Source organism: Centroberyx affinis, unplaced genomic scaffold (genome assembly GCF_046629955.1).
Source record: "Centroberyx affinis isolate AG114_WGS23_722 - 3 ecotype Tasmania unplaced genomic scaffold, CSIRO-AGI_Caff_v1 ptg000932l_1, whole genome shotgun sequence".
Lineage (NCBI taxonomy): Eukaryota > Metazoa > Chordata > Actinopteri > Beryciformes > Berycidae > Centroberyx > Centroberyx affinis.
Window position 1 is genome coordinate 178,429 of NW_027279509.1, and position 21,515 is coordinate 199,943.

The 21,515-nt window shown below is 43.5% G+C and overlaps 1 protein-coding gene across 3 annotated transcripts in view; it reads left to right on the plus strand.

The window, feature by feature from the left end:
- ptprub (protein tyrosine phosphatase receptor type Ub) overlaps positions 1–21,515 on the plus strand; it is a 143,507-nt gene that overhangs the window by 95,040 nt on the left and 26,952 nt on the right. For 2 of the 3 annotated variants that reach the window (XM_071521811.1, XM_071521813.1), the window contains exons 8-17: positions 1,231–1,548; positions 3,479–3,588; positions 5,238–5,439; positions 7,264–7,366; positions 7,459–7,732; positions 12,458–12,494; positions 16,036–16,174; positions 17,274–17,303; positions 17,630–17,784; positions 18,409–18,596. In XM_071521811.1, coding sequence (XP_071377912.1) covers positions 1,231–1,548; positions 3,479–3,588; positions 5,238–5,439; positions 7,264–7,366; positions 7,459–7,732; positions 12,458–12,494; positions 16,036–16,174; positions 17,274–17,303; positions 17,630–17,784; positions 18,409–18,596 — 1,556 coding nt within the window. Of the gene's footprint in view, positions 1–1,230; positions 1,549–3,478; positions 3,589–5,237; positions 5,440–7,263; positions 7,367–7,458; positions 7,733–12,457; positions 12,495–16,035; positions 16,175–16,901; positions 16,905–17,273; positions 17,304–17,629; positions 17,785–18,408; positions 18,597–21,515 lie in introns of all 3 variants that reach the window. The other variant, XM_071521812.1, reaches the window with a different exon arrangement.

Sequence of the window (21,515 nt, forward strand, 5' to 3'; positions counted from 1 at the left end):
ATGATATTGGATACAGCCAATGTGTGTGTTTGTGTGTATCTGTGTGCATTTATGTGCATGTGTCCTTGCATAACTACAGAGCACCTTTTAAATCCATTTTCTTTGATTATTCTTTTTGTTTCAGTGCGTCATCCCCTACTCATCGATGCATTAGCAGCCTTATTTTAGTTCCCTGCACTAATCTGCAGTGCAGTGAGAATCCCTTTGAGTGAGAGTCACAGTGAAGAAATAAAGACCTTGGCCAGTAACCTCAAACTCTGCTGATCTCTCCCTGTACCCCATATCTCTGCTGTCATTCCCTGCCTCCCTGGCCCATTACTCACCAAGCCCTATTAAAAGAATAAAGCAATACAATACATTATGTAGAATATTGCTTGACAAAAAGGCATCGATTGTGTTAATAATGGCCATTGATAAATGCCTCCATTGATAGCATGCTGAGGATGTCCTTGGCTTAACTCCGCCTCTCTTCAGCTTGGACGTCCTGCTGAACACTGGCTGGTCTGTGCCTCTGTGGATAGAGGCTCTCTGTATCTTTCAGCTAGCCATTACATTGGAGGAGGAAGAAAAAGACAGGGCTGTTGTTCTTTTGGTTTGAGTCAGAGAAAGACGGGGTTAACCCGGCAATGACCAGAACTAACTCGGTGCCTTCTAAAAATATGCGACAGACAGGCCATCGCGATGACCCAGCAGTAAAAGTAACCAGCGGAATTGAACGTCCTTGTATAGCACTGGCATTTTTTGTGTGTGCATTAAGCCTCGGGATGAAAAACTATAACTACTGGACAGTCAATTTGCTCGTTGACACGGAGGCGGGGACTGGTGGGAGTGCGACAGCAACCCACAGCCTGTCCGATTAATTAGCGTAATTGGCATGAGTTCCTGCTCTGCCATAGGGGATGTGGGTGTGTTGTCCTGGCAGCAAACTGGTGACCTCCATGTCCTGGTGGGACAATATGGCGCCATCTAGCTGGGGTGAACAACTGCCAGCATATTCCTGGGACATCACCTGCACTGCACTGACATTTATTTGCTGGCGAAAGTCAGGATATGACAACCACAAAGTTACCTGTGCTCTCAACCCAGTAGTGTGCCTGAAGGACATCTCTAATGACATTACTTGTTACTCTGTAAATGAAGTCTCTGTGGTCTCTTTTCTTCATCCCTCAATTTTCGGTTTTTATCTTTCTTCATTCATTCTTACCCTGTCTCCCTCTGCCTCCCTCCCAGAGCCCATGCGTGCATTGCGGGGCCTCACAGCAACAGATATCCAGTCCAGGCAGTTGTCCCTGCAGTGGGAGAATTTGGCGTTCAACCTGACACGCTGCCACACCTACTCAGTGTCCCTGTGCTATCGCTACGCCACGGCGGGAGGCGGTGGCGGCCACAACACCACTGTGCGCGAGTGTCTGGCGGTGGAGCACAACGCCTCACGCTTCACGCTGCGTGACCTGCCACCTTACCATGGCATCCATGTCCGTCTGTCACTGGCCAACCCAGAGGGGAAGAAGGAGGGCAGAGAGGTCACCTTCCAGACCGAAGAGGACAGTAAGTCTATAGGAAGGAGACTATGGACACACACTACAGAATACAGAAAAATTAAATATGAAGGGTTTCATTACAAAATGCTGCATGAACATTTTGGGAAAAATCATCATACCTGAAGTTCAATATCATCATTTAATATCTAAAATATTGGGGATGCAGGCAGTGTTATCATTTTGTTAGTTACCTGCTACCCTTTTACATAGATACATACATACACATTTGCTTTTATTATCTATTATCTTCATAATTTCCTCACAATACAGTAGGTGTCAAATGGTGTATGTCTCATTTTGTAATGAACACTTTCATATCATGGGACTCTGCTCCTACTGCATGCTGAATTCCAGATGGTGTTTCTCAGAGGTCCAGTGCTTTGCTCATGTGAGGCCAGAGTTCAGTGGATGTTAGTGTTCACAACAGTGTGTCATGTCGACTAAATGCTGGCAGTACAATGTTTTATTGTTTTAAGATGTAGCTGAGAGTCTGGCAAAGTGACTTGGCTGCCCTCCAGCTTCATATGCATTCTTCTTTCTCAACCCTTTCTGCACCGAGACCCAGCAGAGGGGAGAGAGACCCAGTAGAGAGAGTACTGTCATTGTCAAATCTTTAATTATGATCACATGCATTACTTGGGATAACTGTTTTGGAGGTGTGTGACTTCTAAAATGTACCAAAAAACCTAAAATATTAAACGTCAAATGAGAGACTATTCAGACCTGGGCAAATACGAGCTGAAAGCATTCTCAGTATATTTTATTTGTCTTGTTTTGTGATGGATGTGTTCAAGCACTTTTGAGGATTTTTAAGATTTTGGCAAGATAAATCAAGTTTGTCATACTAAAATATATGAAATCATATTCCAATATAATTTTAAAACAATTACAGTTCAAAGAATTGGATACATAACTCTGCCGGTTCCTCTCTCTTTTTCTGATGGATATTAATAAAAGGAGAGCGATCATATCAATAAGGCTGAATCAGCATTACAAAAGATCCTTTCATTTTCACATGAAAATAATATAAAAAAGCAAACATTATATCTGAGGCTCACCAGCAACCCCCCAAAAAGATTTTGTGGTTATTTCTTATCTCCTATTATTCCTTTGTGCCATAGCAGATTGTCTGCGTGCTGGGCTGAAGGAGAAATCAATTCTTCCATGAGAAGTCAAAACAAACAAGATTTCTCAGAAAGAGGGAGAGGAAGCAAGAGAACGAGGGGGAGAGATAGAGAGAGAAAGAGAGAGAGAAAGAGAGAGTGTGTGTGTGTGTGAGAGAGAGAGAGCGCGAGAGCGAGAGAGAGATGGTTTTTGAAGAGTGATAAAAGAAATATATACATACATACATACACGTCAATTATGAACGTGTTTTCCAAAAACCTTAATAAGCAACTCTGTCCTCTAGACTACCTCAATACAGAAATAACAGCCAACTCAGCTGTTTGGCTCTTGCTTTAGCCCCAGGCCTGAATCTCACATAACACAGTCTTCCTCTCTACAGTGCTCACACAGACCATGGGGATTGGGGCTGCAACAGAATGGCCTCAAAAACTGTTATCACAGTGTATAGTCAAATGGTCTGGCCTTCACAGTCCTGCTACTGCTATTTTAGGGAGTAGCTTAACAGCCAGCATCTGCCACATTCATTCCAATACATTTTAGGTTTGCTATAAAATTGTTATATCGTCCTTTAGACTGTTTTCATGTCTGTGTTTATATAATTGATGCAGTTCATAAATTAACTCTGTGTCTCTATCTGATGTTCCCTGCCTACTGCTCTCTTGACTATGCATGAGCATTCTTTGTGTCCCATGTGGTGCATTGTTCTGAGCCGCTGTGACATTCACTCCTGTATGATATTGACATGAGAGGCTCGCTGTGGGATTAGCACTTCAATTTCCTAACAAATGTTTGTTCTGACAAATTCCTTGTAGTTCCCGGAGGCATCGCACCGGAATCACTCACCTTCACCCCACTGGATGACATGATCTTCCTCAAGTGGGAGGAGCCTGTAGAGCCCAACGGCCTCATTACCCAATATGAGGTGAGCCCAGAGGGATATTTTGCTGTCCCATCACTTTTTTTCATAATAAAAGCCTGGTTTAGACCATAACTTAAACATTTGTCAGCCCATCATCTAATGTGAAGCTGTCTCGACGTTGTGTCAACACAGTATGAACAGAAGATTTAGATTCACCCTATCTGCAACACAGCTCTAAGTATTGTTTTAGCACCTTGTCAACACCTCTCAAACAGCAGACAGCCAGCACATCCACTCACTATCAGAAATAGTCACATATCTGAAGCAAATTATTTTTTTGTTCTGTAATTAATTTAGCTGGATAATGATTCTGTCCTCATTTGTACCCTCCGCTCAGAAGATGTTTGCGTTACGTCTGTGGTTAGGCGCAGACAACTGTAGGCCTACCTACCTATCCTCAAGCTCTCCTTCCCTTGGCCTCTCCTGCAATGTCGCCTCAAGGATATTATTAAATGGGATTTGTGGTTTGACATATAAAGTAGAGGCTGTGCAGGATTTTCTCTCTGTAGTGTGTTGATCTCCCTCGGCTGACAGAAAAGGCTTTATACGGAGCTGTAGAAATCCTCTTCATTTCTCTCAGATTAAACCATTGACCACTCTGCCTGAGCCCATCGACCGCCATGCCGTCCTGCAAGCCCTCCTCACTGCTCTGTGCTCTGTCTGGCATCTTTTATGTCTGCCTTTGTAGAAGGAACACAGAGGTCTGTGTGTATTTAGTCACTGGATGGCTCATAATTCTATCTTCACACTTAGCAGGCATGAGCAGGCATTAGGCTCTTCTTATGATAATCAGCAAAGCCTGTGGTTTGGCTTGAGTGGTAACTTCAGTGTTTGTGTGCGTGTGTGTGTCCATGTAGATGTGAATATAACACAGTGTGCATGTGTGTGTTTGTGTGTGTTCTTGAATGAGGTGGATTACTTCCAGCTCTAATGTACGTCCTGATATGCTCACCCTTGGCTGATTTCAGTAAGGTTGTCTCATTTAGCCCCACACTATTTGAAAATGTGTAAGGGGAAATTCACTTGAGAGTATTGTGCAAGGAAGGCAAATCACATCTCTGGGAAAAACTTTATAAAAGATTGCACTTTTAAAGGGCACTCATGCACAGCAAATGTTTGAGTGTTATAAGTGTTGATTAGACTCATAAACACTGGCAGTGTTGATTTAAACACTTTCAAACAATTTTAAGTGAATGTATGTATGCCAGTGTAATGGCTTGCTGAAAGCTAATTTTTCTATGCTGTCCTCAAATGCATTAGTTAGACTTAGAAACTCATTTGCCTCTCACAATGCTTTTTGAAAAACACCAGGTTGTGTATTTGAGTTTCACTTTACAACGCTGATGCCAGTTGAGTCCTATTCATCCAAACCCGTAAACCCACATGATCAATCAGCACATTGATTTAGAAAAGCAAAATAATTTCAAACTGAAGTGAATCATATAAGCAATCAATTATACATAGGAATCAGTATTGATGACAGAGCCATTTGTACACAAACTGAATGACCTGAATGAATCATCCTGACTCCTCTCCATGTTTGTTAACGCCTACAGTAAAAAAGCAAAAGTAAAAGAAGTGCTGCAGTGGCTTGGGTTTTTATGTCTTTACCTGGAGACCTCCATTTTGTTTCTCTTCTCATTTGACCTCAGATCAGTTACCAGAGTATTGAGTCATCTGATCCAGGCATCAATGTACCAGGACCCAGAAGAACAGTGTCCAAGCTGAAGAACGAGACCTACCACATGTTCTCCAACCTCCACCCTGGAACCACCTACCTAATCTCCGTCCGAGCCCGTACAGCCAAGGGCTTTGGCCAGACTGCCCTCACGGAAATCACCACCAACATCTCTGGTAGAGCACCACTGAGTGACTCTTTGGCTTTATGTGTGCGCATGAGTATGTGTGCTTGTGAGGTACTGTGAAAGTTGCCACAGTATTGCAGCAACGCAAAAAAATGTGAAAACATCTTATATTGTCTCAGTCTGGTTTGGAAGGAAATAAGCAGACTCAACCAAATGCAGTCTTTCCATGTAAGGGCTGCTCTCACTGTGCCATCACTGCCTATCACTGATGCAGGATGCAGGTACAGCAGTAGATTTCACCCAGTGTGTGCTATAATTAGGATTCGGGATCTCTCTCTTTTGACCCCAGTGTCTTTCTTCTCTTGCAGAGGCAAAACTACTGCTCCCAGAGCGTAAGAAGTATTTTCCATTGCCTCTCCAAAGTAGTGACACACTGTCATCTCACAGTCTTGAACACATAAATTAACTCTTAGGAAGCAGAGTAACACCACAGAGGGGACACTGCTGTGTGTTATCTATAAAGAAAGATGCAGCACATTCCGGGACCAGAATCTCTCTGCTGAGAGTCTCAAAGCTTATTACTGGTGATAGAAATCCAGCCTTGGTGTTCCATTTCCCTTTAATGATGCATGTTGCGCTTGTTAAGGGAAGGGATAACACCTCTCAGGAATGCACAACACAGCCCATCCCACCCTTTCTTACTCACACATTTACTCTGTCCCTCTTTCTCTCTCTCTGTCTCTCTCTCTCTTTCTCTCTCTCCTCCTCCCTCCCTCTCTTTATGGAGAGGGCTGGTTTGTTTAATTATAGATTTACTGCACAATCACTCCTTATTGGCTGTATTTCAGACAGAAAGCTGGTGCAAGGCCAGACCGCAGATAGAGTCCAAAAGTCGTTGCAGATCATCCTCAGCCTCCTCCACTGGCCCACGGTGCAGAACATTCACTTACACTGAGCGTCTCTCAAATCTGCGCTGACAGCTAGCAAACACTGAACACCTTCAACAGCTACTACTGTCAGCATCTTCAAGCAATACCCACCACAGAGTATCCCACACACATTTGCACGCATACACACACACATGCACACGCACACGCACACACACACACACACACACACACTCGCATACACTCGCATACACATGCTGAAGGGTGCACCACTGCAGCTGATACACAATCATCCTTCAAACAGACTCCATCTGGCAGCAGGCATCAAACCCTCTTTTACTTCTACAGACCACAACAGACCGTTAATGTCAACAAATGCACGCTCAGTTTTCCTGCATGTCTTACCTTAATTGAAGTCAGCTCTTTTTGCTGCAGTATTAGGAAACCTCTTTTTAATATGATAATCATCGATTCCTTATGAGTAGTTGGCTTTCCTTCCCCTCACTAATTGACTACTGATATTAAAGAGAATATGTGCTGCCGCATCTCCGGGGAGGAGCACGACTTTGGCCAAATCCTTTTAAATGAGAAGCCCCTTCAATTTATCCTCACTCCCATGACTTTTAATTGGACTTGTATCCAAGACAACCAGAAGGGAAATTCAAATAGTGTACTGTATGTGAGGATGTGGGTGTTAAAGGGGCTGTTAGGCCGGTAGCCATTTGTGCAGAGATAGGGATGTAGACTTGGAGGGGCTGTACATGTTTAAGTGGAAAGAGGGAGGGACTGTGTGACTATTATAGAGGTGTTGATAGACTCAATTCAGGTGGCCTAAATGTGCACTGGTGAAGGTGGAACATGTGTGCATGTGTGTGTGTGTGTGTGTGTGTGTATGTGCACACGTGCATGTCTGTTACTGTATGTACCTTCATTATTTATGAGATGTAAAGTCTAGTGTGTGTTTGTGTGTGCGTGTGTGTCTCCAGCTCCCACATTTGATTACGGCGACATGCCTTCCCCCCTGAGCGAGACAGAGAGCACCATTACTGTCCTGCTTCGCCCCGCCCAAGGGAGAGGAGCACCTGTCAGGTGAGACAGTCATCTCATATATTACACACAATCTTATTTTATACCAAGCACGTATATGACTTGTTAAAGTTGAAAATCTGTCGTCTCTCCAGTACATACCAGGTGGTGGTGGAGGAGGAGACTAGCAGGAAGGTGAAGAGGGAGCTGGGGCTTCAGGAGTGTTTCCCGCTGCCCATGTCCCACGGCGAGGCCCAGGCCCGGGGAACACCGCACTACTACACAGCTGAGCTGCCCCCCAGCAGCCTGCCGGAGGCCAGTCCCTTCACTGTGGGGGACAATCACACGTACAATGGCTACTGGAACACTCCTCTGGACCCACGCAAGAGCTACCTGGTCTACTTCCAGGCTATGAGCAACTTCAGAGGGGTGAGTGATTGTGCCCCCCCTACTCCGAGGGATGGGACGATATGCTTATCTCACGATTCGATACACGATATGGGGTTTATAATTCAATAAAACCAAGATACAATGAAATAAATGTTCAGTGATAACAAAGTATGACTGTGCAGAATTAGGTTTATTTCTGAGCCACAAATCTTTCTAGCAATGGCACTGGCTGGCTAGAATATAAACTACAATTTAAAAATGTCATTACAAAGTGCAAATAATATAATTTGGATGGAAAGCTTGTGAAATTGTGATGGGCAAGCCGTCTCAGTTGTGATTACTACAGCAGAATAAAATGTAGCTAATATTGCGATTCATTTTTCTGCTGCACGATACGTATTATTGTCACATTTTTGCATTGCGATATATTGAATTTCGATACCCACTCCCCTCACCCTGTACTGCGCCTCCCACCAGCACCACCAATGGTGCAGCAGATCTAACAGTTTACTTTTCTAGCCATAGACATTAGAATTTGATTTAAGTAGTTCTGGGCCAGTGGTGAGTGGTGTGAATGAGTATCTGTATTTACTAATGCTATGTTTGATGCCGTAAGGGCAGATGCATTGTCTGGGCTTGCGCCCCTTTAAACAGCATTTATGCTGAAATGGGATCGTCGGGTGGGAACATATTGTGCTGCCATTGTAACTATTTGGAAATCCTGTATATGTCCCACTGCTTTGGTTCTGTGCAAACAAAGCATGTGTGAAACAGGGAATTACTTTCATGCATTACTTTCAGCTCGTAAATCTCTGATTAGCTGGAATTACTCAGAGACAACAATGCAGTGGGCACTTCTTTTCTCCTCTTCACATCATCCCCTCTTTCATTCTCTGTCCTTTCTTCTCATTTTTTCCCCTGTTGCATCTGCCCATCATTCCCTTGTCCTTTCCTTATTGTCCTTATTCACTCGTCCCCTTTCTTTCCTTTGTATCTAATCAGTTGACTGTCATTAAATACAAATGGTGGATGGATGTAGACCAGGGTTTCTTGAAATGGGACAAAAAGCAGGCCAAATTTTGCCATTCACAATATCTTGACCTTCTACATGTATTTTTGTCAATTTTGATCATATATTAATTATGATTTTCAGACCTAAGAAGCTGTGGTCTACTTGTACCATTTCTGAATAATTTACGTCCATTAGTATTGTTTTGGCCCAGGATAGCCATTTCTGCCCTTGTGTCTCCATAACAAAAGCTTTGCACATCTCTGTTTTAGACCCTGCTAGATCAGGTGCGGTTATTCCACACCGATCTGTTTCTCTCCATTTCACTGTTCTTGAGCACACATAACCCTCCAGTCCCCAGCCATACCCAGAGGAAGCCGCATTACCTTTCCAAATTCCATTACAGGAAGAGCTGCTACCTGGGTGAGACAATTACTTAAGGATAATTGGGCACAGGTGCGGATAATCAGAGGTAGAAAACTGCTGCTTTAATATTCACGAACTGTGGCAATGAAGCTGAGAAATGTGGGCCGTAGCTACTAGCATGGTCTTTTGTGATCATCAGTTGGGAATAAATACACACAGCGTTGGGTCACTGCTCTGTTCGACTTTTTGAATCCTGTCAGGCTGGTTACTTTGTGATCACGGCCCTTTTTTTTTTGCATTGAAAGTCTCTGTATTGAACCATGAACCATGCCCATGAACAGAGCAGGGAGGCTCATCCCCACCAGAAGCATCTCTTTCCAGCTCAGTGGAGAAACACACCGGGGGAGTGCAGTGTGAGCACTTCACACAACTGGGCTACTAAGCATGGGATTAGACAGGGGAGGCCTGGCTTTACCAGCGGATGGGATTAGGTTTTGTTTTGCCTGGCAGGGGGCCAACGTCCATGACCCACAGTGAGTGGAGCACAGTGCCAGATCACACACCCAACACTGTCCCGGTCCCCTCAGCACTGCTGCCTGTCCCTAGAAATACAGAAGCAGTCACTGTGGAGGTCCCATGCTCAGCATCAGTCCTTCATTTGTGCTGCAGGACTTTCAAAATAATTCCTCTTGAAGGCAACTCAATTCTCATGGCAGCACTAGGAGTTTTGTCACTAAGAGTATTTTTTTTTCTCAGGCCTTCACCAAATCCAGCTAACTAGCTAGTGATGCTTCCAGCCTTTCCTTGTTAGCATTACAAAGTTATTGATTCTTATCACTTTACAGTCTTTTGATGATGGTCACATCCAAATATGAAAGACACACGCTAACAAAACTACAAAACAGATGTTGGGATTGGTTCATGGCCTGTCTATAGAGTATGGTTTGGAATCTATGGGTGAAGGTTCCTGTATTTTCCTGTAGTTTCTGGATAGTGGTCTGACACTAATAATTACATTTTTATAAATATTTCTTTAAAGATGGAAGTATAACATACTTATTTTATGCACACTCATTTTGGAAGAAATTTTCAATACAAATTCAGTACACAGGAAAAGCCTACTGATCTGTTGTTCTGTGTCTGTTCTCGGCCCAGAGGGATAATTTGCAGTCAAAGCCAGTTCTCTCCTAAGAAAGTTTAATTAATCAGAAAGCAATCAGAAAACGATTACTGATTATTTTTAGGTTTCCTGTGCATGGTTAAAAAAGACTATAGTTGTCCACTGCTTTATCATCTCCTTTTTCCTTTCCATGTTCAATTTGTCTGCCAAACATTTTAAGTGGTTGCACCTACAATGCCTTATTATGAAAGTGTAAACTAAATGATTACTTAATTTCTCATGTATGTTAGCAGTACAGCTCATTAAATCTGAGCCTGCATGGTCCATTTAAGTTTGTGCTTGAATCTCTTTGTGGAGGGGTAACAACACAACTAATCCTCTAAAGCACTGGCAGCAAGGGGAATGGTTTGAACAGTATATGGGACCCATAATATTTGGCATTTACCCATGCTAATTATCTGGAGAGTGGCTGTCAAGCCTCTCTAATTGCTTTGATTGATTCATCTAAAGAGGTATTTGAAAGAGCGTGCACGGTCATTTATAATACAACCACTCTGCATCTCCCAATGGTGTGGACGATCTCCACCTCACATACGCACACACCCATGCACACATGATGGAGAACATTGTTTGCGTGTTGCGGAGCCCCATGCGTGCTGGCATTTCTGTTTTGTATTTAGAGCTGCCAGGAACCACCAGCCCCTCTGGCATGACTGGCACAGCATGGCCAGACGTGTGATGTGTGTCCCACAATCTCAAGCTCGCCAATTAACTCTTCTGCCGAGCCGCCGCACCGTACTTCAGAGGTGCACGTCATGAGCTTCTATCTACTACTATTGCTTTGCGTACTTATTTTATATCATCTACAGTAAATAGAATGTGCTCTGATTGTAGTGTAAGTTTTCTAACTGCTCTGCTTTTAAAAAAAGAGTCAGACACAGTCAAATTGCCTTTTTTGATGTGCAGAATGTCAGCTGTGATTGAGTCGGTCCCAACAAAGCTCAAAGTCACCACTTTGTTTCTACTGTGTCACAGAAGCATTTTTATAGACACATAGACATTTACATATATTGTCATGCTATAAATCAAATTATTCACTTCACTTGGTGCAATGAGGAATAGCTCTGCCTATTTTTTATTATCTGTGCGGGGTTATATGCCTTTTGATCATGCTGTACGAGCATATAGTAAATATAGAGGACAAAACAAGTCTTTTTAATGCATTTGCTGGTGGTAAACATTAGTTGAGTGTGTGTGTGTGTGTGTGTGTGTGTGTGTGTGTGTGTGGTTTGTGGAAATGACAGTCTGTCCTTCTGCCTTTCTGATAGATAATGTCTTTGTCTACAGTTTACCCTCCCTTGAGTCTGTATTTTTAGATCAAACCATAGGGTTAAGAACTTGTTTAAGAGTCTGTCAGCTTGAAATGGATTTTCAATTAAAAAAGGCAATTTAGCCACAGTTTGAGGAAAGCGCTTTTTGCTCCTTTCCGAATGGGCAGATTTGCATAATTGTCCCATAATGCCTGAATTAGCATCTGTAAATCTTAATTTGATAATGCATCTCCTCCTAGAGGTGGCAGGATAGAATTGGATTACGGTCTTGGATCTCATTAGTGTTGTTTGACAAAGGTCCTTTTCATAACACAGAGATGTCATCAGCTGAAATTTGAACAAAATTAATTCCTTTTCATAGTAATGCATTGGTCTGAAGCCTTCCTCTTAATTATGCTCTCCCTTTCAGCTCTCATCATTTCTCTTTCAGCAAGAATCTCTTATCTCTTTCTCAAACACTTCACCACAGCTCTTAGATTTTCTAGATTTTGTAGTATGTAGGTGTTCTGCCCTATTATGCTGAAACCTTCTTCTTCTTCCTTCACTGTACGTTTGCCCCTATCCTAATGTAAAAAGTGCTTTGAGTGGCTGCCCACTCACCTTTAGTATTCTTATTCTTCACTCGGACAGTGGGAAAGTAGAGAGGAAGAGAGAAAGTGTAGGGAAACATTGGTGGGATTGATTGGTCACATACAGTATGTGGTTCTAGAGGTGGGAGACTTAATCACGCGTCTTTTGTATATCTGGGCACTAAATAATGCGCTTTTAATATGCATTCGGAATATATTTTCATCTGTTGTGGTCACATTTTCAATATGAAATGTGCCTGTGTCCCAGCTCAGTGTTCTACACCATTCTTTCTTTTATCACATCTCCCCTATGCAAAAATGCAAAGCGACATCCTCCCCTCTGATCTCTGTACTTTCTTTCTCTTTCAGGAATCCAGAATTAACTGCATCCGCATTGCTCGCAAAGGTAATTCAGCATGTATTCTTCTTCTCTTACCAACACTGTGACCTTGAACGAGTTTTCCTGTAGCATTTTTGGGAGTTTTGCAATATTGTCTTACTGTCTCATTGTTCTAAGATGAAAAACTGAGGATGGAATTTCAACAGTGCAGATTACTTTAGTCTACACTGTACTATGTTTATTCAGCTAAATACAGAGATGGAGATTCAGACATTTTTTTTCTTAAGGTCCTGGTTGTTTAGCAGTGGGCCTCTGAGAAAAGGGCAACAAGCAGGGAGGGATTAGAGGTCAGGCTTTCATCCTGCTTGTTTGGGGGCAGATGCTGGGACACGCTATATCAAAGGCAGCCTCTCTGTTGTCATCAGCAGCACACTAGACAGCTACATCTGAGGGCTTCGACCCCAGTCTGGTCCAGAAGGGTCCTCCAGATCAAAACATCCAGATGGAGCTACCTTGGCCTATCAATATGAGAAAGCGCTGGCCCCCTCCTCTGTAGCTCAGCCACGGGATTCAAAGGGACATGAAAAGGGCAGGGAAATTGACTCTAAGTCCTGATGGCAGGAGAGCCTCCCCCTCTGCCATAGTACACTGTCAGATCACAGTGAATAAAAGTCATGTATTTATAGTTATCATAGCACCGCAACAGTAAGCAGAGCCTTGCAAGTAAATTGACTTGGCGGGGCATCCTTTTTTGGTGAAGGCCTCTTTTTGTGAGTGAAAAACGAAAGAGATGAGGCTCTCCTCAAGCATAAAGCCAAAAGGCAAGGCCAGCCATTTCAGCTTTGCGTCTCACTCCATCTGCCCCACACAGACACCCAGTTGGGCATTGATTAATTATGCTTCCTCACAGTGATGAACATTACACAGCGCTTGCCTCTTTTCTTTGACACCAAGCGCACAGAAGGAAAGAAAGACAGAAAGAAAGGAAGAAAGAAAGAAAAAAGAAACAAAGAAACAAAGAAAGAAAAAAGAAAGAAAGAAAAACAGGGAGGGAAGAGGCAAGGAAGGAAGAGAGAAAGGGAGGAAAGAAAGAAAAACTGAAAGAAAGGAGGAAAGGAGGATAGAAAGTAGAGAATTTGAAAAAATGCACACAGGAAAGAAAATTAAAGTGTGATTTTGACAGTATTAGAAAATTTTAAAGCAAGCTTTTAAATGGAAATAATTTATTAGGCTTGCTTAGTTAAAAACAAAAACAACCCCCCAAAAAACAGGCATTGTGATGTAACTGAGAAAAAGCTGAAAGGTGAATTGTTGAAAAGCTTCTTGAGATGATTTCCAATTTCAAGGTAGGACAGGTCAGAGGTTATTATGTTACAGTCTGTGATCTCCGTGATCCCTCTACCATTAACATGGCCTCTGCATCATCGAGTCCTAAGCCGCTGCTATCAAGCAGCCCATCACAAGCAAAGTGGAGGCAAATGATTTTGGCTTGGATAACAAAGCTGGAGATTACATTTCAACTTCCAGGTGACAGTTTAATTAAGGATCCCCTGGCAGGCTCAACACAACAATAGACTTCCATTTCTCCTCTAAGTGCCAATTTCCACCAACGGGCAGCTGGCAGGTGCACGGATTCATGTGGAAATCTATTTCATGCTCATGTTTGGCTTAATAGAAATTCCAAGGCTAAATGTGGCAAAACTGTCTTATCTGTCCAAAATGTCAGAGAACTGAAATTGATTTTTCACCTCCTCATCTACATTTTTAGCTAGTAAAGTGTACACCTGTATTTCACTTGTACATGCAATTTTAAATGAAGTTACAGTATGATATAAACGGCAAGCGCCGAAGTTGTGCCTGCACCTGTTTTTGAATGAGGCACCTAGAGACAGGCTGAAATATTTGTTATTTTCAGTCACTGCCAGCAGCTCACAGACACTAAGGCACCTTGGGATGATACTGTAGCCCTGTGTGGGTGAATAGAAAACACGAAGAAAAAAACCTTCATCTTTGATCTACAGTCTGACTGTCAGGCCCTTTGAAAGTACAACTGTCAAGTAAAGTATACCTGTCAGATGTGATGTGGTCCATACACTGAACAGCACATAATGTCACATCTCAGGAACAAGATGTTAGGACTCAAAAAGCCAATGTGCTGAGGAGTTCAGTGTTTTTGAAGGGACAGTTTGTTTCTAATACAAGTCCAATGACTCATATCGCCCCATTCAAATATGCCAGGCAGGCACCCATCATTAAAAAAAAATATATTGCCCCACTTTCAGCTTTATTTGGGATAAGGCTTATAAAGCACCCATAACCTGCCCAAGGCTGCAGATAGTTGGGCTAAAGCTCTGTTTTCCTCTTCCCTGCCCCAGATCTGGTTCCTCCCCAGCAGGCTGCTAGCTCGAGCCCTGTCCCCAGGCCTGCTCTGACTTTCTCCTGCTCTGGAGATAGGTTGTGCTGTTCCAATAGGCTCACAGGACTAGTTTCAGGGCTGTCAGGGCCTGGAGGACAGGCTGACACCACACAGGAAAACTAGATCAGTGGGCTCCTAGAACAAGACAAAGAAAACCCCACTCCTCAGTGCCATTTACATAAGTATGGAGCTTTACGCCAGTGAAATGAATAACCTGCTATTATGATAATGACCTTTCCAGGGGCTCACAGACACCAGGGCACCTTGAGATTATACTGCAGCACCATGTGGATGACTAGAAGTGACCAGAAAAAAACCCAAAACATAATATTTAATCTTCAGTAGTGAAAAGGAATGCGGATCAAAGGTTTAGGCAGTGCATGTGCCATATCATCAGAATTTGTAATTACAGTATCACAGGGGGTTAGTTTGTCATTGTAATGTCACTGTAACATCATTGTAATTTTAAGAATAAGATCAACAATACATTAGGAAACAAACAATCTGTTGTGAATCTATTTGTACTTGTCTATTGAGTCTTAGCAAATTAGTCCTTCTCTTTCTTCTTCTAAACTTCTTTACAGCCTTTGTTTTCCTTTGCTCAACCTCATTCCTTCTCTGTAAACCTCAATGTAAATCTTTGTCATCAGGAGGCAAGATGCTTCTATGAAGTGAGAAAATTTATTAGATTTGTCAAGCTCAAGGTGTCACTGTGCGTCTCCGAGGACCGTAGTCTTTGTTGGGTTAACACCGTGGACAGTCTCTTGCTGCCTTGCTCTCGGTATCACTCCTTTTATTTAGATACTGCACATTCATTTCTGCCAGCTGACTTGCAATAAGCTATGTGAATTGACTTGGGAATACCACTGCTATTGAAACGTAGCTATCCATACAGGTTTGGCATTAAGGATCTCCTCTCAGCAGTCAGTATAAGTGTGAATACCTGCATTGTCATGTGAAAAGTCTAGACTTTTCAAGAGAGTGTTGTGTACATGACTGATAAGTTCTTCAGAGCTATGAATTTCTATTTTTATCTTTCCCTCTCTATGTATAGACCCACACATTTTTCACTCTGTCTCTCTTTCTCAACCTCTCTGTGAATCAGTTGCTTCTTTCCTCACCTCCGACTTTATTTTTTTATGTGTTCGCGCCATGCCTCTTTTAATGTGACCTCTGTGTTCGTCCCACTAGCGGCCTGCAAGGACCACCGCAGGGCGCTGGAGGTGTCCCAGCACTCTGAGGAGATGGGGCTGATTCTGGGGGTGTGTGCCGGGGGTCTGGTAGTCCTCATCCTCCTGCTGGGTGCTGTCATCATCATCATTAAGAAAGGGTGAGTGGCTGCTGATATCTGCTCTGTGCAAATTTTAAATATTTCGGAATAAATACCTCAAGGTACAAAGGTGCAGCACAGGGGACCTTTTTCTGTGCTACCAGAAATTGTCCCACATCATTATGCAGTATGTTTGCATCACACATCTCTCTCTCCTCCTCTGTTTATTTTTTAACATTTCTGAAAAACTGTTTTGGAACAGTTCAGTAATCACTTCTTATATTTGCTGAACTTTCTAAAAGGGCATGGTTGTTTAGGGAAGATACTGGAGCAACAGTCAGAGCTGCATTGTTTTCATTCCCTTATGGTGCACCAGAGGGACCAAACAACGCTCATCTGAAGAGCTTATCTGAGTGTGAAGTATTTAATTAAAGGCGGATGCAATTCAATTAGCCACTTAATTACGCACGCCAAGCAGAGGCCTGACCCTTAAATTAGATGGTAATTGGGAGGGAAAAGGTGTGCTTTTAGAGATTATTAGCTAGTGATCCCACAGGTCTATAGTAGATCATTTACCCTACTTGGCTCCACATTTTATTTAGCAGCAACTGTAGGCCAGCCTGAGGGAAAGTTTGGAGTAAGGCTTAACCCGTCTTGCCCAAATAAAATACATTAAATTCGAAAAACCTGCCATGCCAAATGAGAAGTTACTTAGGGCTACAGCAATCATTATTAAATGGCTGACACAGCCATACAGGATAATGTTGAATAATGTTGATTTTGAAAGTCGGTGCTAGTCTGCACATTAGTCCAGGTTGCTGTCCTAAGCCACCATGAAGTTAGCGCTTAGAGAATTGATTGCTAAATTTGCTGTGGCAGGAAGCCACATGGTTTACTCATTGAAGTGTAACACTGAGACATATTCAATTGAAGGAGAGACACATTTTCTGCTTTGCTGTGGTTTGGTCTGTCAGCACCCGCTCGGTATATATGCATGTGTCATATGGCCGCCTGCACAGCCAAGCTCATAACAAGATGGTTCTCATTTTCACTGTAATCAATGCATCCCGCCCTCAGCTGGCATTGCTTGCATCTTACATCTCTTCTTTCTCTTGATTTTCTTTCTCTCCTCCTCCTCCTCCTCCTGCACACTTGCCAGAAGGGACTACTACTCTTACTCTTACTATCCGTAAGTGACTCCACCCCTTTTCTTTCCCATCGTTTTGTGATCCATCATATAGCCTACATGCTTGTGCTCTGGCTGTCATGTTGGAAGTTGTAGAGGCAAAATAATAATAGTTGGTCTTTGTATCCCTTTTCCCCTCTTTCCTCACTCTTTGTGTACTTTATCTTCTTCTTTTTCTTTTCTTTTGGTTTGTCTTCATCTTTCCCTCCTCCTCCTTCTATCTCTCTCCATGTTTCAACCTCTCTCCCTCTCTCTCTCTAAATCTATGTATTGCCTTCTCCGCTCTATCTCCATTTCTCCCTGTCTTTTTCCTCATCTTTCTTTAATAGGAAACCAGTGAACATGAATAAGACACCCATTACCTACCGGCAGGAGAAGAGCCATATGGGCTCTATGGAGCGGAGTTTTACAGACCAGAGCACCCTACAGGAGGATGAAAGAATGGCCCTTTCTTTCATGGATGCACACACCTGCGGCACACGCAGTAAGACAAATGCACTACGACACACACACACACACACACACACACACACACACACACACACCAGCTTACCACAACTCTATACAATGTGATGTCCTTCAATTTGGAATCTTGTTGACCATCACTCATTCACTCTACAAACTTCTGAAGCATTCTGAAAGGTAACTATCAGCTCACTTGATAAATTATTTTAGTACAAGTTACCCTCAGCCATTCTTTGCCTGCAGCCGATACACAAAGAATCTCACAAGATTCTACAAAAGAAAATTGCAGAAGTAAAGAAGTAAAATTACACATCTTAAAGCAACAAAAGAAATCATTTGTGCTTCTTGTCAGCTTGTCATCATCTTGATCTCCTTTCTTAAATCACCCTGAGAAGAACAGAGAGATGTGTTCATTTTCAGGGTGGTTCAGATCTTGATCTACTTCACTCATCATCAAAGACAGAGCTGCTGTCACATTTACATAGGATCTATAATGAAGACGTCTTTACCCAGAGAAAAATTATGTTTATATTATGTTTGGATTATATTTATATTATAATCTGTCTATAATCTCTATTATACACAAATTTCAGATGGAGTCACACTGACATTGGAAATGTGACTCCATCTGTGTCTGGTGCAGGTGACGCTCGTAGTTCAGTGAATGAATCCAGCAGCCTGCTTGGAGGCTCCCCGAGGCACCAGTGCGGACGCAAAGGCTCTCCTTACCACACAGGGCAGCTCCACCCTGCCGTCCGAGTGGCTGACCTCCTCCAGCACATCAACCAGATGAAGACTGCCGAGGGCTACGGCTTTAAACAGGAATATGAGGTGAGAGGGAGCTGTTACACTCTGCTCTTACACTCTGACAACAGGATGTACAGCATTACAAACTATTGCTGGTGGTGCACAAGTGTCAAGTACTGTATGCATCTAAGAAAGACAGATTGTAGGGCTGTTGCATTTTAAGGAACAGTGTGATACGAAAAGGTTTGTATCCATACAGTCGTTAGTGTGTTCTTGTATAACTAACCTCCATCTTCACTCTAAATTGAACAGCAGAAGCTATTGGCTGTCAGCTAATTACTGTAATGATTGTTACTTTTACATTTATACTTATACAGTAGCTAACTTTGTAATTCACACATCAATTAGAAAACCAAAAACCTATAACCTGCAGTTAGGCCATCCATCCATCCGCTTATTTGGGTCAGGCTTGTGGTGGCAACATGGTAAGCAGAGCAGATGTCCTTTTCCCCAGCGACTGGGAATCCCTAGGTGCTCCCAGGCCAGATGGGAGATGTAGTCCCTCCAGTGTGTCCTGGGTCTGCCATGGGGTCTCCTCCCACTCATCATGACCAGTACACCTCCAAAGGGAGGTGCCTGGGGGCCCGAATCACCTCAAAAACCTCACAAACCTAATTTCGGCTGCTTGTATCCACAATCTCATTCTATCTGTCACCACCCAGAGCTCGTGGCTATAGGTGAGGGTTGGTACAAAGATTGACTGATAAATCGAGAGCTTTGCTTTTTGGCGCAGCTCTGTCTTCACGACCATGGTCCACTACAATACAATTACTGCAGCCAGTGCACCTACTGTGTCTGTTTGGCCCAAGGGGCTCCTGACTCAGCAGAGAGGAACCGACAGGCCAGAAAGGCTGCAGCTGTGGTAGTGGAAGAAGCTAAAGCCTGTGTCTGGGAGGAGTTTGGAGAGGCTATGGAACATTACTTTTGCACGGCCTCAAAGAGGTTCTGGAAAACCTTCCGGCAACTCAAGAGGGGAAGACAGGGTATCGCCCAGGCTTTTCAGTGTTGGGGAAGCACTGACCTTAAACGGGGACATTGTTGTAAGGTGGAAGGAGCACTTTGAGAAACTGCTAAATGCAGTAGACAAGCCCTGCGCAGGAGACAGTGCTGGAAGATTCAGGGAGGGTTTGAGCCCATCTCCTTGGCAGAGGAAGGTAAGCTCCTCATTGGCAAGAAGCCGGGTGTGGACGAGATTCATCCTGAAATTCTGAAGGTCCTGGATATTGTTGGGCTGTTGTGGTTGACTCTTCTCATCAATGTCACGGGGATTTCGTCAATGTTGTGTGGATTGGCAGACACGGGTGGTGGTCCCTGTTTTGAAAAACGGGAGCCGCGGGGTGTGTTCCAACTATTGAGAAATTACGCTGTTCACTCTCCCTGGGACAGTGAACCAGCTTTTTACCCTCTCACAGATAATCGAGGGGTCATGGTAATTTGCTAATCCTGTCTACATGTGTTTGGAAAAGGCTCCCCCAAGATATCCTGTGGGAGGTGCTGTAAGAGTATGGGGTGCCAGGGTTGCTGCTGTGAGCCATTTGGTCCCTACACACTCAAAGCCAAAGCTGTGTCATTCTTGGCTTTAAGTCAAGCTCGTTCAAGGTGGGCATTGGACTCAGACAAAGATGTGCCTTCTCCTCTCTCCTGTTTGTGATATTCATGGGCATGATATCAAGGCGCAGCTGAGGTCTGGAGAATGTCTGGTTCGGTGATATTAGGGTGGTTTGCAGATGATGTCGTCCTTCTGGCTCCTCCAATTTGCACTGGAGCACCGGAGCGGTTCGCAGCTGAGTGTGATGAGGATCAGCCAAGTCTGAGGCCATGTTTCTCTCTTGTTAGAAGGTGGCTTGTCCCATCCAGATGTGGGGTATGGGGTGAGCATGTGGGGTATGGGGTGAACCCCGAGTGGAGGAGTTGAGGTATCTTATTCATGAGTGAGCGGATCGTGAACATGCAGTTAGTTTATGTTGTAAATGAATATTACTGATAAAAACAATAGCATTTTCTTTCTGCATTGTCAATGTACAGTTGAAAAATAAAACACTGAAAACTGCTGGTAACTTAGAGGCCATGTTACATAGAATGGTACTCGTGAAAATAGAGTGGTGTGGGAGGCCATCAATTCTCTTCTGACATCATCCACGTGCCCTCCTCACCGCCCGCTGAAATTAATTAGCGGGGTTAAAAGGCATCTGGACCACACTGTCGCTGAGCGTATGAATAAATCATCCTCATTTGGGCCCAAAGAAGACCCCTGTCATGACAGCAGGCCTGATGAGGTTACACGTCCCTAGAGGTGCTCCAGCTAGTGAGTCCCCTATCCACTGCCAACAAACTGTAGGGCAGCAGAGAGAAGAGGGGGTCTGAAAGGCCCGAGTGGGGAGGGAGCAGAGATGAAAGAGTATGGATGGAGGGGAAAATGTGAGAAGAGAGAACGCTAGGCTCCCATGCCTTGTAACCTTCAAATGACCGATTCTCAGTAGCAATGTTAGTATTTATCCTCCTATGCAGTATAATGTTTAGTGAAGAGAAGAGAAGAATGCCACAAAGTTAAACATGAGACTGTGATGCATGGAACAAAACTGCCTTGAACGTGCTCTTAGTGGCACCGCATAAATAAGGAAGAGAATTACAATTAAATCAAACCTGTAATTTGCTATGACATTCTCCAGGGACTTAGTAGGCATTGTTCCCAAACTGCTTGCACCACTAGTGTATGTAAATTACTTCAGTTTGCTTGGCAGATCCCTGCTTGCTTGGCTTCTTTCTACACCTATGCACTGTGGAGTTTTAGCTTTTACACTGAATTGTAAGTAGAGACAAGTTTCGTTTAGCAGAACATTTGTTATCCCCCTCCCGCCGTTGTAATGGCTGCTCTCCATAGCTGCATGACTCAAGGCACATTCTCAAGGGCCCAGTTCCCTGAATGCCTCCCCCCCAGTGGGC